Here is a 15421-nt window from a genome sequence, read left to right on the forward strand (position 1 = left end):
ATCTGCATTCCAAATTTCTATGTCTAGATTTAGATCTAGATTTAGATCTACTACTATCAAATTCTCTTTTATCCATTCTCCCCCTAACAACCAGACCCTCAGCCTGATTCTCTCTACTTTCCCCAGTGATATTCCTGTCTATTTGCTCCTTAGATTTCAGTGCAGATTTAATTTCTTGATACAAAACTGTTTCTTTTTCATAAATCAAAGTATCACGGAAATGCTTAAAAGATTGGGGAAGAGAACACAAGAGTAACAAAGCCTTATCCTCATCATCAATTTTTGCATCTATATTCTCCAAATCCATAACTAAAGAATCAAACTTATCAAGATGCGAGAGTATAGATGTACCTTCAATCATCCGAAGCATATACAGACTCTTGCTTCAAGTAGAGACGATTCTCCACTGTCCTCTTCATGTACAAGGCTTTAAACTTGTCCCACATGCTCTTAGTCGTAGTCTCCGTAGCTACCTCCCGTAAAACCTCGTTAGAGAGATTTAGAATGATGCTTGATCGGGCCTTTTTATCCACACCCGCAAGCTCTTCTTTTGACATATCATCTGGAATGCTCTCGACTCCCTGTAGTACCAAATCAACTCCATCTTGAACCAGAATGACCTCCATCTTGAGTTGCCACAAGCCGAAGTTGACATTTCTGTCGAATTTCTCGATAACAATCTTTGTTATTGTCATCGTTGCCAAAAGATCCCGAAACCAAGCTCTGATACCAGTTTGTTAGAGCTAGCCCTAGGAAATTTACCACAAGGTAATTTTGACAACCCAACAAGACAATAAAACAGAAAGAATAAAAGCGAGACAAGAACACCAGATATACGTGGTTCGGTCAATTGACTTTGACCTACATCCACGGACGAAAGAGGAGCAAATTACTACTGCAAAAGAGTGACAATTACAAATGCCTTAGGAAGATGTTCCTAGGCTATAAAACACCTGAAAATACTAAACAAGAAAAACCAAACTATAAGTCTAAACTATTTAACTGAGTATGGACTTAAACCAAAGCAAACACTTAGGTTTTTCTTGTGGTGCCACTTGTGATGCATCTGACTTCAAAGCTCAGACCCTTATTTATAGTTCCAATATGAGACAACAAGTCTGATTTTCTCGATGTGGGACTATGAGACTTGCCAAACTAATTTCTCATGAGAGATATCTCCCACTACCAAAGTTTCTCATCCTCGTCTCCGATGTCACATCTTCTCCGGTGTGACCTTTGGTCATCGATCGAGCATTGTGTTTATTGTAGCGATCGTACCGAAGAGAGGAACCGAAGTTAATTATGGCCAACATTCGTCAACTTTTGATCGATAAGGATAATTTTAGAATTATGATATTATTGTTACGTATTGGGACAAATTCTTTAGGTTTTCTCTGCATAGGATAGGAATGACGTTTGTGTCAAATCATATTAAAATACCTATGTTTGTTCTATGCCTTTCTAATATTTTTTTTTAATCTCAATTTGATCGATATTTCACCACTCCACAGCCTACTAATCCTTCCTACAAGTTTCTTATCAGCAGAATGAAGCCCCCATGCAGTGAGTGATCTTGTTGATTTGAATTTAGACTTCGTTCAGCTGATTTAGCCCCCATTACATTACATGTTATCCATCAACAACAAGTCGAAGAGGTTGTCCTTCAAAGCAGCCTATCAGCCATCACAACACTGATTCCCATATGTTATCCTAATTTGAGCTTCTCGGTGTCAGTGGGAGTCCCCATATGTTCTCTAAATCGGAAGCACGTAGGTGCGTGCCAGGAATAAGTTCTTCTTGCTTTAAATTATTGTGCACGGGAGACAGGAATATGTTCTTCCTGTCTGTCGCGGACACCTCTCGTATAGTATCAATTAAAAAGTATACACTGCTTCCTACCAGAAGAAAAATATCAACACCTTCCGAAACTTCTTGCATCTATCTTTCTTATGTGTTTATTTTGATTTAGATATGTCAAGTCATGAAAGTTGTATACGTAGATGCTACATACATTCATTTTTCTCCTTTGCATGCACCCCAAAAAAGATTGTTTTTCTTTCGGATGAATAAAAAGAATTTGGTCATTTCTAATTCGACATCCCATTTTTCATGTAAAAAATCTATTTTAGACTATAAACAAGTTATTATAAGAGTTGTACTATCAAAAAAGATTATTTTGATACTTAATATCTCATGAGCAAAAATAATATTGTATGTCATGGACTTTCATTAGAAAAGATTTAGTATATCATATTTGATTCCAAGAATATTGGTTTCTAACATGACATATATCAGGAATTATTGAATATTTATGATTAGGATCTACGTATCATCAGTCTTTAATTGGCAGAGAAGATGCATGACATTCTACCCAATAATGTTATTAGATTAGCATATCAATCTTCAATCTCGATTCGATACTGTGCACAAAATCTGATGCAATTATTAGGAATGGGATCTGCATTTGAACCTTACATTCTTCCTTGGCAGATCCGGATTCAAATCAAAGGTTAAGCCAATAGATATGACATATATTCTAGTGATTGATTAATCACCCTAACAAGCTTTTTCTAGGAAGCATTGTTCGTATGGTACCTACCTCTTTAACATATCCAGGATGATATATATATCTTCTCTGTTCTATAGGAAGCATGGAGCGTTGACTAGGTAGGTGCAGACAACATTTGTTTGACCTCAAGGAAGACATGTTCTTTTGGCTGTTGACTCTACTCTGCAGACATCATCATCTTGTAAGAAATTAGACATTGTTTGCTGGTTTTATCGAAAGATTTCCAGCTTCATATGCTCTCTGTCTACTATAATAAATATGCAGAGCTTCTCACTCTTGTTCACGTATGTTCTCTCAACTGCTCACATAAGGTTACAGATGCAGGGATTCATTCTATTGCACCAGTAGATTCGATCATGCCAGGATCACACTGTCTTCCGATGAATAATGTACTGCATTTGCAGACACCTAATCGTTCGCTCCTTCCTTGGGAATGCAGAGGAAAGAACATTGAAGTACAAACCCTGCTCTCGTCTGCTGTCTCTTTGTACCAAAGAGTTTAAAGAAATGGCAGTGGTTGGACCTGTGTTTCTTCGATGGATTCATTCCCTCACAGATTATTCGACATATAATATGTACTCAGACCTTATGCTGATTCCGGAATTGACGTTGAGATTCTGAATCTATAATTTTAATTATTATATTTTGATAATTATAATCCAACCCTATAAAGATTGATTTCGGAATCAGAATCAGAATCAGAATAGTTTAAAATAATAAAAAATTTTATATATATTAATTGTGAACCAAAGGTTTATAATTTGATTTGAAACCAATATAAATCATGCTATCGATTCGATTTTAATTCCAGCTTGCTTCTTTATGATTTGATTGTGATTGTGATTGTTTGTTTCTAACTCTACAGCAAAAGTTGATCATCACTGAAAGATAATTATTCATCACATGAAGCTTTAATTATCGTCACCACTGCCCATCACTCTATCCTTCATACCCTTCCCTCTCTCTCTCTCTCTCTCTTTCATTATTCCAATGTGACCACCATATCAATTCGATTGGATGAAGTGTGTAGCTCTCTATCAATATATATACTCCCACTGCCACTCTCCTCTATTACTCCCTCTCATCGGCCTCTTCTTTTGTGCCCTCTCTTCACGATGCATCTCGCCTTGCTCATAAGCCTCGTGTTGGCCGCCGTCTTCTCGTCTATTATCTTTCTTTCCTTCGCCTGCGTTAGGATGTTCCGCAGGTGGAGGATACCGCTCTGCTACTCGTGTTGCGACTTGGACGACTTGGAGCTCGGTCGCGTCGCCGACGGACCGGAGACCGAGACGGAGCAGGAGAAGGAGAAGGAAAAGGGGACGGCCGTTTGGCGGTTCGGGTGGGCGGAGATTGAGTCGCTCACCGGGAAGTTTGCGGCCGCCGCCGTGATCGGCGAGGGCGGGTCCAGCACCGTCTACCTCGCCCGCCTCGGGGACGCCTCCCTCGGCGCACTCAAGCTCCACCACCCCAGCGAGCGCCTCTACCGGGCCTTCCGCCAGGAGCTCGACGTTCTTCTCCGCCTCCGCCACCCCCACATCGTTCGCCTCCTCGGTTACTGCGACGACCGCGGTTCGTGCCTCTGCCCGCCGCCCATCTCATCTTCTTCTCTCTCATTCTCTCGACGCTTTCAACGTGTTTGATGATTCGTTCATGGTTTCCCTTCCCAATCGCAGAAGAAGAAGGCGTGTTGGTGTTCGAGTACGTGCCCAACGGCAGTCTCCACGAGAAGCTCCACGGCGGCGGCGGGGAGGTGCTGCCGTGGGCGCGACGGATGACGATCGCGTACCAGGTGGCGCAGGCGCTCGACTACCTACACGAGGGGTGCGACCCCCAGGTCGTGCACGGCGACGTCAAGGCCGCGAACGTGCTCCTCGACGGGCGGCTGCAGGCGAAGCTGTGCGACTTCGGGTCGGCCCGGGTGGGCTTCTCGGCGGCGGTGGCGCCGCCGCGCTCCGCCGACGCCATGGTGGTGGGCTCCCCCGGCTACGTCGATCCTTACTACCTCCGCTCCGGGATGGTCTCCAAGAAGAACGACGTGTACAGCTTCGGCGTGCTGCTGCTAGAACTGGTGACGGGCGCGGAGGCGTTCGACTCGGAGAGGGAGCGGCAGCGGCTGACGGCGGAGGTGGGCCCGGTGCTGCGGGACCCGGAGGGGCGAGCGGCGGAGGCGGTGGACGCCAGGCTGGGCAGCAAGTACGACGCCGGGGAGGCGAAGGCGGCGGCGGCGGTGGCGGCCATGTGCGTCGGGGACAACCCTGGCCTCCGCCCCTCGATGGCGGAGGTGGTCAGGATGCTGCGGGACGCGGCGACGTCTTCCATCGCAGCCGTTGCGTCAAAATCCGACGGCAAGAGCGACATGTCGTAGAAGTCAAACAATAGAAAAGAAACGCCGTTCTGATTCGTGCCTTTCGTCGTCTCAACTTTATACAACGTCGACTACACGTAGGAAATAGGTGGAAAAATATTGTATGTATACTACGCAGTTGAAGTCAGCATATTCCCGTTTGACTTTTTTTGTCTTTTCTGTGCCTTACACTCGCCTCCTCTCTTCTCCTTGGAAACAACTTGGTTGGCACGTCGCAGGTGTGGCCTCCTCGTTGCCTCATTTCCTGTCGTTGTCGGCAATCACCACTGGTTGTAGTCAATTATGTATAAACGTCAATCTTAGATACCTATATGCTAATAAGTTCCTGTTATCGTATAATTCACCATGGTGACATGATTATGGTGTACGAAGACATGATATGATTTCAGCTACGCTAAGTAACACTATGTTAAGGACATACACCATCGTTCAAGAAGCTGGATTATAGGCGTACATATGAGATATATCAGTCAATCATATCCATAAAAGGAGGCATTATGGCTGCCATTTCTTCATCAGCTACACGAGAAATAAATGCAGGATGATGCCTGCTACGAGCTCCAATGACAAGTATTAATCTCCACCCATCAGGTGGATCTTTTTCCTTCGTTACACGTAAGAAACACGCTCATCGATCCCCTAAATGATCCATAGACAGATCAAATAGCAGGCAGTGCTAAATAACAATAATCGCGATTGATGGGGGAGAACATCCCACGTTGGTTGCATGCTGACATCGGCTGTGGTACCTCTCATTACATTACCCTTCTGTCCATTGGCAGTAAGGGTACACTCTCGTGACTCACAAACATCTCTCACCCTCGCAACAATAACGGAGCAGGTGAAACGAGCATGATTGATTTCATACTCCGTACCTCGGAACGACAACCTACATCTGATGACTGTCACCGATAATCCTAAAAGCTTGCTGGTTTTACTCCAAGAACGGACAGGAAACAAGCTACTTGGAGATTGAGAGACCCACCATTGACGACGGCTAAGCTCAAAGCACAGGAAGTCTTCCTCCTTTCCAGCTGCTCTTTCACAGCTGGAACACCGCGAAGCGTCGCTTTCCAACTTAAAACTCTCGGCGCCACCCTTGAGAAGTTATCTTCTTCATCTGTCCATGGGGAGGGAAGCTGATGCATGTGGCGTACATGCGAGCACATGGTTTTCTCTTCAGTTCCCATCCTTCAGCTTTAATAATGGTGCCACAGCAGAGGAAGCCAAGACTCGAGCAGTGTTCCACTCTTGCTCCTGCCATCTAATCACTCGGCCCACCTGTCATGTGATGTGTGGTATGACTTGCAGCTCACACAGCTCCAAAGCTCCCTCCCTGCTTTTAAAGGCTACGAAGATGATAAATGATGAGGAGCAAAAGCCATCTGCGTAACGTGGAAGGCTTCCGTCCGTAGTGAAAGTTCATGTGGGGTTTTCAACGATAAGCCACTCTCAGGATCAAAGGCATTCACGTGCTTCTTCCCCGCTTTGCATGCCATCACGAGACTGCTTCCTGCGCTGGATTTGCTTTATCATTTGGATCCATTTGCATTTGGCATATGAAGATGGATATGGAGGATGCCATCACGAGCTTGCCTCCTGAGCTGGATTTGCTTCATCACTTGGATCCATTAGGCATATGAAGATGGATGTGGAGGGGTAGTCGAAATCCGACAGCGCCATCACCGCGTCGCCTTCCACGTTGCCCAAAAGGGTGACACACGAATGAGAACTCCACTGGAAGATGATGCAAACCAAAGAGGAACAAGTAGAAACAGTAAACCCTTGACATAAGCTGTTAAGAAACACCAAATCAAGTAACAGATCCAGCAAACTTCACATACAAGAATTCTAGGAGCTGCTATCAGTTGCCATGGTATCAGAGAGTAGGGGACGGTAACAATGAAGTGCCGAGCCTCTTTGCCCTGTGGGACCAACTGATAGCACACTCTTGTCACCTTTGTCTTTCTACATCAGTGCTCTTCTTTGGTGCAATAACTCTCTCTTCTTGGTTAATGCCATTGCTATTTTGCTTGGTTTCTTCCTCGCAACTGACACAGTCAGATCATGTAACTCCAAAGCACATGTTTCAACTACTTGTATCTCTTTTTAATACGGCCGCCTTCCCACGGAACAACTGTGTCCTAATTTCCTCATCTTGCAAAAGCACCAAGGACTAAAACCAGAAGAATTCATCAGTGCAAGGCCATCAATGCTGTTGAGCAACCTGAGAGTATCTAAATACCGTCCATCTCATTTGTGCTGTCCCTTTGGTAAAGCAAGAGTTCCTAGAAGAAGAGTTTTTGATGGAAAATATTTCTTAAGAGTTTATTCTAGGTAAAAAAATCAGCTAAAAACAATCATCAATTAGTTGGCTAGAAACTCTAGGAGTTGTATGAAAAATTGAAAGAGTCTTTTGTTCTTTTTAGGTGCTAATCTTAGGACTCTATTTCTGTATCAAGTGCACCATTTTTCTTTTTCTCAGCTATAATAAATTAGCTTAAAAATATTTAAATATATTAGGAGTCACATTTTGAGTGTTTAAAAGGCATACAAGTTTTTTAAGAGGTTACTCATGGGAATCATTGTCTTCATTGATTGTACTAAGGCTCCCAAACCCCTATAAATAATGGAGCTTGTCAATGCATGAGAAAGACATGAGGTAGACACCCTACAAACCAAACTAGCATATCACAGTAAATTACTAAGTTCTTGCCCCCAAGTGCCCGGGTGAGCTGAGACGAGACGAGGCCCAAGAACCCGGCTATTGGGTTGGACGGGCATCTTCACTCAGGCATAGTCCAAGCAATCACCTAAGCCTAGGTGCTGGGTGGGCCGAGCGATTGCCTGGTTCAACTTAGGCTAGGTCGAGCCTAAGTCAAACCAAGGTTTGATTGAACCAATTATCTATCGAGATTGAGTCGAACCAAACACAAGAAAACTAGTTTGTTTGAACCAGTTATCTATCGCAGAAAGCCGAAAACCATGTGCGAGAAAGAACCCTAAGAGAAACTCTCTTTCCCACTACATTTTTGCATAGCGACAGAATTCCTCCCATTGGCGAATGAATGACAATAGCAGCCTTCTTCCCTGACAGTGTCTTCCTCTAACAACAATGGTAGCAACAACGTCTTCCTCTAACGACATTGATAGCGTCTTCCTTTGATGATAGTGGCGACGTCTTCCTCCGACAACAACGACGGTGGCTTCTTCCCATCTCTCTCGATATATCTCTCTCTTTCTCCTCCTCCCTTGATCACTTGTACTAAAACTAATAACATAAATACACGCAAGATCTAATTGCGTCATGTCACCCAACATAATTAGAGCATTTCTTTTGCACATGATGTGTTTGTCCAATACAAAACAAAACATTCAAAGCGCTTCACACAAGGAAAAGGAAACCCTTTACTCATTATTCATCCATTGAAAATACAAAAATATATAAAGCACCAAATGCAACAAGAACATCTCTTTTGCGCATAATGCATCAGTTATACCCAATGTCACTAGCGCATCCTCATTATACGTGGTATGTCCATTTAAAGTAGAAAAGCATCCGACATGCCCAATGTGACTAAATCCATTTAAAGTAGATACAACCCTCTCTATGGAACTCAAGCTATTCGGGCTATCTTGAGAAACTTGGAAAAAATAGCTCCATTAACTTCGAGGGTGCCTCCTCGCAAAGGGGGTCATAGTGACTAAGCCTAAGTGACTATTTATCCAAAACACAGGTCTCCTCAAAGTCATAAGACCACATGTACGGGGGCTAGCAGTTGTCCAATCTTAAAAGGTCAAGGAAGTTGGTGACTTGATGACAAGGGAGTTCGCTACTAAAGCCCCAATGAATGATTCTTTTCTTGTATATTCTTGATAAACTAATATTTATATATAGATGTAGGAGAATTTGTTTAGGAAATAATACTCCTTTAACGTCTATTTATCTGCGATGACTTTTCAACATGATAACAAAGAGACAGAAGGCTAATCTTTGAAAAATTTCTCTCTAATAAAGAACATGGTGTCTCGTCCATCATTTGCTCTATTACCCCATATGGAACAACAGGATGAGCAGAGAAAGTGATGCTTGCCAAGTAAACTCATGGGGTCGGTGTAATATACAGATCATCACCACAAGCCTTCATTCCAATCCATGTCTTAGTCTACTCTGTTTCTTCTCCACCATGGAGTGAGCTGCTCAATTCAGCAACTCAGCCGTCCAAGTCTTTGTTTTCAGAATGGTGAAGAAACAAGTCTGATACTGTACAAGAAGTTTTTAGGTGCTAAACTACAAACATAAATGAGATGGGAATTAATGGCGTGAAATGATATCTTTTGACTATGTTTTTGATGAGATGGGATTTGGTAAATGTGAAAATCTTCTGACCCAAAGACTTGATCTTTCTCTCATATCGTATATGAAACTAGATATTATACATTAAAGAATACAAGCTGTATATAGACATATCTTATTTTCCAAGAATTGCCATGATATGGAAGCTAGAGAGAATATAATTTTTTTTTTAAAGTAAAAAGAATAGGGTGGTAAAAATTTCTCAAAAGTAACATCCCTAGTCCTAACCATGAATCATTCAACTCATTCGATCACTAATTCTCAAACTAGTTTCTCTTCAATCCAATATTGCTACTATCATAATAGAAGCCATATGACCTTTTATTGTCTTCAACGTACAGTTACTTTAAAACAAGAACTAGAGAATCAAATCGAGGAAGTAGATCAAGTAGTTAAGTCCGAACCATACTCGGGTGATGAAAATGAATTAGAAATTGAAGAAGCCCATGTTAATGTTATCCGCATCATTCTCTCTACTGCTAGTGATTCCAATGAAAAAAATAGCACAAGTAGCTTCCATATTTTTATCTAAAGCGGGGAGAGAACTTGCAAGTTTGTTATACATGGGGGTAGCACTATGAACATAGTCTCAAAATATACTATCAAAAGACTAAACCTTAAGGTAGAGTCATATTGGACATCATTTAAAATAGCCTAAGCTGGCAAAATCACTTTATGCGTGATTGAGAAATGCTTGTTACCAATCAAAATGGGTGATTACAAAGATGAGATTTACTATGATGTTCTACTAATAAATGTTGCCCAGATTCTACTAGGTCGACCTTGGTTGTATGATCTCTATGTTACCAATCATGAGAGAGAAAACATCTGTCTTTCGGTACAAAGGTAAAAACATCATCATGCAACCAACGAAACCATTGAAAAATGACAAATCAAGAACTCTCAAATCCCTTCCACAAGCCCTAACCACTAAGGATCTCCACTTATAGAGACCCCAAGTCTTTTAAAGTAGAGAGTTTAAATGACAAGTTTTATGGGGCCACCATTGCTAGAAAAATTTCTAGTCCTTACACTACATTTGACCTAACTCATGAAGTTAAATGTTTGTTAAATGAATTTTTTGATGTCATATCTTTGGAATTACCTCCTAAACTGCCACCCTTATAGAAAATCCAATGTACCATTGATGTTGTCCTAGAATTAGCTCACTCCTTTACTTAACATATCATAATAAGATTCAACATCAAATTGCTTTGAGCAATTCAAATTACAAACTTGTTGTCAATGCATATTATAAGAGTCAAGAGTTTCAAGTTGGTGATTATATGTCTTGGTTCACATTCACCCTAAAAGATTCCCCAAAAATTCACTTAAGAAGTTGCATGCCTGAGCCATTGATCCTTTCCCCATTATTTAAAAACTGAGATCTAATGCATATATGCTTGATTTGCCTTTTGACTTAAATATTAGTCCATTTCTCAATGTGGAGGATTGAATTCCATATCATGATAATTTTGAGCCTCCTTTGTCTACCAGTGTTCTTGTAAGCAACGTTTTTTATTTCGCACCGTGCAACCCGATACAAGTGAGATGTACCGGTTCACCAGCCTATCGGCATGTGGACCGCTCGCTACCAATACAATTCTTCTTCCTAGATCTCGGAGTCAGGGTGCAGAACCCATCATTTCGATCATAAGAGAGGAGCAGGAGCAGGAGAGAGAGAGAGAGGAAAGGAGAAAACGAGGGGGAGGGGTGGGATTGTGTGTCTCGAGGCCGGATAGGTGCGTGGGAGGGTAGCGGAGCTCGCTGGGAGGGATGCGGTGGCGACAAAGGAGGGTGACTAAACGACTGGCTTCGACGCGAAAGGTGATGGGAGGAGTAGGAGAGAGAGAGAGAGGGGTGGGGGGAAGGAGAAAGCGAGGGGGAGGGATGGGATAGGTGCGTGGGTGGGCAACAGAGCTTGTTGGGAGGGACGTGGCGGCAATGAAGGAGGGAGACTAAGCATTGGGCGTCGATGCGGAAGGTGATGGGAGGAGAGAGAGAGAGAGAGAGAGAGAGAGAGAGAGAGAGAGAGAGAGAGAGAGAGAGAGAGAGAAGAAAGGAGAAAGTGATGGAGAGGGATGGGGTTGTGCGTCTCGAGGCCGGACATGTGCGTGGGAGGGTGACGGAGTTCGCTGGGAGGGACGCGACAACGACGAAGGAGGGCAACCAAGCGGTAGGTATCAACATGGAAGGTGATGGAGAGCATCGACGCGGCCCAAGGGTTGGACGGGGCCGATCCCATGTCTTACAGCACCTTGCGGGTCACGGGTCCTAACCGATTGTGTCAAGTCAACTAACCCACATCTGATGGTCGCTATGGTTGAACCAACCTGCATCCGATCGCTAGAATCTTAGCATATCGCTCGGTACGCCTTGGCATACCACTTGGTACTCCGATACCATACTGTACTGTACTGAGCAAGGTTCGATACGTTAATATGGTACGAGATTAAAAACCTTTCTTGCAGGTGATAATCCTCCGAAAGCACCGACTCTCCCATGACACAAGGATAACATGGAGGTTATTTTTTATGACCACCTAGTTATGTCTGCTACTATCATCACACAACACTTTTGTTAAGTGACATGATTGTCTAGCTTCTGATGCTACTTGAATTACTTTGAAAGAACTTCGTAACTTTGTGTCAAACTTATTGAACCAGTATCTTGCAAGATCACTCGTCGAGATCGAGTTCTTTTCTACATGGAGAGAATGACGGAGAACCATATACCTTTATAAAGGATTTCATAAGAGTTTATTCTACAAAAAAGAATCAACTAAAAAATTATTAATTAGTTGACCTATAAACTCTAAGAGTTGTGTGAAAAATTAAAGAGTTTTTTGCTCTTTCTATGTGCTAACCTTGGAACTCTACATCTGTACTAAGTGCACTCTTTTTCTTCTCAGCTGTAATAAATTATCTTAAAGCTATTTAGGTCTCATCGAAATCACATTTTGAGTTTCTAAGAGACGTATATGTTACCTAAGAGGTTACTCTTGGGAATCATTGCTTACATTGATTGTACTAAGACTCCTAAGCCCCTACCGGAGCTTGTCAATGAATAAGACACTTCAGATTTGAAATGAAAAAAAATTATATCCTCTCTCTTCTAACTTCTTTCATTCCTCTCTAATCTCTAATCTCACTCCTCTCTTACTCTCTCTCTCTACTTCTCTCTTTCTGTTCTAAATCAACTTACTATGGTGGAAGGAGATTTCCTACTTTAGACATCTTAAACTAATCTAACTCCTCTCTTACTCTCTCTCTCTCTCTCTCTATCTTTCTCTACTTCTCTCTTTCTGTTCTAAATCAACTTGATATGGTGGAAGGAGATTTCCTACTTTAGGTATCTTATGCTTGATGCATTAAATTCGTTCATGAATTTTATAAATGAGCCTGCGCCAGATGTTCAGGTGAAAGATAACTGGTTGAGATGTTCACAAGATGCAGCACATACTAAAGCAGAAGTTAGGATTGATAGAATCAGGACAGTTTAGAGCTTACTGCAATAACCAAGCAAGTTCATGCTGCTGTCCAAGTATACAACGATCCACTTGTTATCTCAATCAGAAACAGGTAACCGAAGCTCATTGATCAAGTCTTTATGACATCTGCAAGATCCTTAGGCTTGAGTTCTTTCTAGTTCACTAGGATTTCTCAAAATATAGCAGTAGAAAAAGCATCCACTGTCCATCATGTAATTGATTCATATTAGTCCAACTGCTATTTGAATAAAATCTGTTCTTCAGAATTGCAAACATAAGCAAATATGACAATTAAAACAAAAGGTTAAAAATCAGGAGGGATGGCTAAGAAGCTATCAAACTAATTAATAGTAGTAAAAAAAAGCTAATGAAAAAAAACGGCTGAGTAGCAACAACATAATAAGATGAGTTTCTTGCCTTCTAGCTAAAAGAAGTGGAAGGCAAACTGTCCCTTTGTGAGTTTCTCTTATTTTCAACTCTTGGAAAATCCTAACAGAATAAATAAGTATCTTGTCCTTACAAAGAAAATCCAATTCTAAGTATCATCAGAACCATAGGTCTGCTTTTTTATTATGAGGCGCATATGCCTTCTCAAAGTCATTGAGGCTTAGTTTAGGTGAGGCAGAAGATTACAGCCTCAGTGGGCCTTGCACCTTAGGCATGTTCATCAGCATTGCCAATGGACTGAAAATCTCTATTTATGTTACCAGGGACCAACAAGCTTGATAGGGCAAAAATTTCAAGAAGCATTAATTTGGGCATTCCTTCAAGTCTAAATAAAATTTGAAATTCTCTAGTTGATAATAGCCTCCATCAGCATTGCTCCTACACCAATACCTTATATTTTTCAGACATTTGGCTGCCTTGCATAGATTCTTTATGCCCAAGTTAAAAAGCACCCGAAATAGTAACCTCATGTTATCTACTGCTAGAACAATGTCGACACTCGAAACTTGTTGATATTAGGCCATCTTTTCAAAATTTGCAAGCAATTCAAACCTAGGAGACCAAGATATATAAATTTATAAAGTGACAGTTCCAACAACTTTGGTGGTTTTGCAAGTTTGGGCTAAATCCAGTTTTTAATGGTTTTGGCAATTTGAACTGGGACTGATAATTTTTAATTAAAAGATGCCACTAAATAATAAAAATTTTTAGTGGCAAAAAATAATCAGGATATATTTTGATGCTCCCAGTGGTTTTTATTGTTTAAATCAATCTGTACCAGTGATTCCCAATGGTTTTAACAAAAAATGTTCATCCTGGATAGAACTGAAACTTAGATGATATCTGATTCTGGGACCTGATCCAAATGATCAATCTGTATTGGCAAGGACTGATACAAAAACCTCAATATATACCATTTGAAACTTAGAAGCCAATGGAAGACAAGTCCACTACATGAGCATATGGAGATCCTGGAGCACTCATATCATTTATCCTCCCTAATTACGACATCAATTGCAAGGCCACAACCTAATTAAATTAAATTGAGTTGGATGAAAGCCCTGACCATGCTAACACCCGAAACCCCCAAACTCACAAACTCCACCTGGTCTCATATTAGCCAACACTCAAAAATCCGATTTTGAGGACCGGGGTGTGTTAAGGATGGTCCGTTGATCATCCATAACCAAAATGTGATATAAAGCCTCCATGTCTATCACCGAGAGAAGCGCCTAATGATCACACGGAGCAATGAATCCCCAGAAAAACCCCATATTTCTAATCAATTTCCTCGCAATGAAATCTCGGATACCTTGATCAATCTATCCACGACTGCCGATCCACATTTCCACCGTAAGGAACAGATCCGCTGAACAGGTAAGACTCAAAGGCTTCCAAATTCAGGGCGAGAGTTTTCGTACCTGAGAAAGACGCAGACGATTGGAAAGAAGCAGGAGAAGAGGATGGGGGTCGGCATCGAACCCTCACGATCAATCTCCACTACCCCACAAAACTCCTTTATGATCTATGGAATTCGCAATCCGACGGCCCATAATTATTCTCTCGTTTGATAATGCTACTCCGTGGATCGGCTATTTAGCACAAACATAGAGAAGCCGAATATACCCAATAATTCAACAACACGTGGAATATTGGTATTAACGTCTGCCTTATGAAGCATTTCCATTGATGTATTATTGACCTTTTTTGTCAACTGATGCATTATTTCCACTACAGAAGTTTGTTTAGGATAAGAAATACTAACAAAATTGTATTAGTTTATGATATAACAATGTAGAATATATCCAATTAATTGAATCCAGTGTGACAACATCATTTGGTTCACTTTAGTTTGCTGCTCTTTCCACTTCCTTTTGTTCTTCCCTCCCCTCGAACTTAATATCTTTTTTTTTTCTCTCTTTGGTGAATGCATCATTGTAGCTTTATCAACAGTGTTTTGTGACTCCTTAATGCCAACATAATAAGTTGAGGAAAGTGTTATTTAGATTTAAGTGTCCTGAGTGGACGACTTGCTTTGGACGATGGTGCATGCAATCATTGCAAGAGTCCACAGCCTCTCAATCTCTTGTGAGAGGAATATTGGCATTGCAGCAATGACTCGTACAGGGACGAGCAGAATACAGACAAAGGCAGTAAAGGATACATCCTATTGGAGGATGAGGTTGCATATGT

At 41.7% G+C, this 15421-nt stretch overlaps 1 protein-coding gene and 1 long non-coding RNA gene across 3 annotated transcripts; one reads left to right on the top strand and one right to left on the bottom strand.

The window, feature by feature from the left end:
* Nucleotides 1-3614: 3614 nt before the first annotated feature.
* On the top strand, nt 3615-5083 carry LOC103985095 (salt tolerance receptor-like cytoplasmic kinase 1). The gene is made up of 2 exons (XM_009402706.3): nt 3615-4138; nt 4243-5083. The coding sequence occupies exons 1-2, from the start codon at nt 3685-3687 to the stop codon at nt 4932-4934; spliced, it is 1146 nt and encodes a 381-aa protein (XP_009400981.3). The 5' UTR covers nt 3615-3684; the 3' UTR covers nt 4935-5083.
* Nucleotides 5084-5362: 279 nt separating this feature from the next.
* LOC103985000 (uncharacterized) lies at nt 5363-14728 on the bottom strand. Of its 2 annotated transcripts, XR_001977869.2 has the most exons (4): nt 14650-14728; nt 12801-12982; nt 6779-7222; nt 5363-6671 (listed from the first exon to the last, which is right to left on the bottom strand). It is a non-coding gene; the product is annotated as an uncharacterized LOC103985000 (long non-coding RNA). The 2 variants fall into 2 exon arrangements; XR_001977868.2 differs by lacking the exon at nt 5363-6671 and having other exon boundaries at nt 6704-7222.
* Between the last annotated feature and the right edge of the window lie 693 nt (nt 14729-15421).

The sequence above is a fragment of the Musa acuminata genome, chromosome BXJ2-5, assembly GCF_036884655.1.
Source record: "Musa acuminata AAA Group cultivar baxijiao chromosome BXJ2-5, Cavendish_Baxijiao_AAA, whole genome shotgun sequence".
Taxonomy (NCBI): domain Eukaryota; kingdom Viridiplantae; phylum Streptophyta; class Magnoliopsida; order Zingiberales; family Musaceae; genus Musa; species Musa acuminata.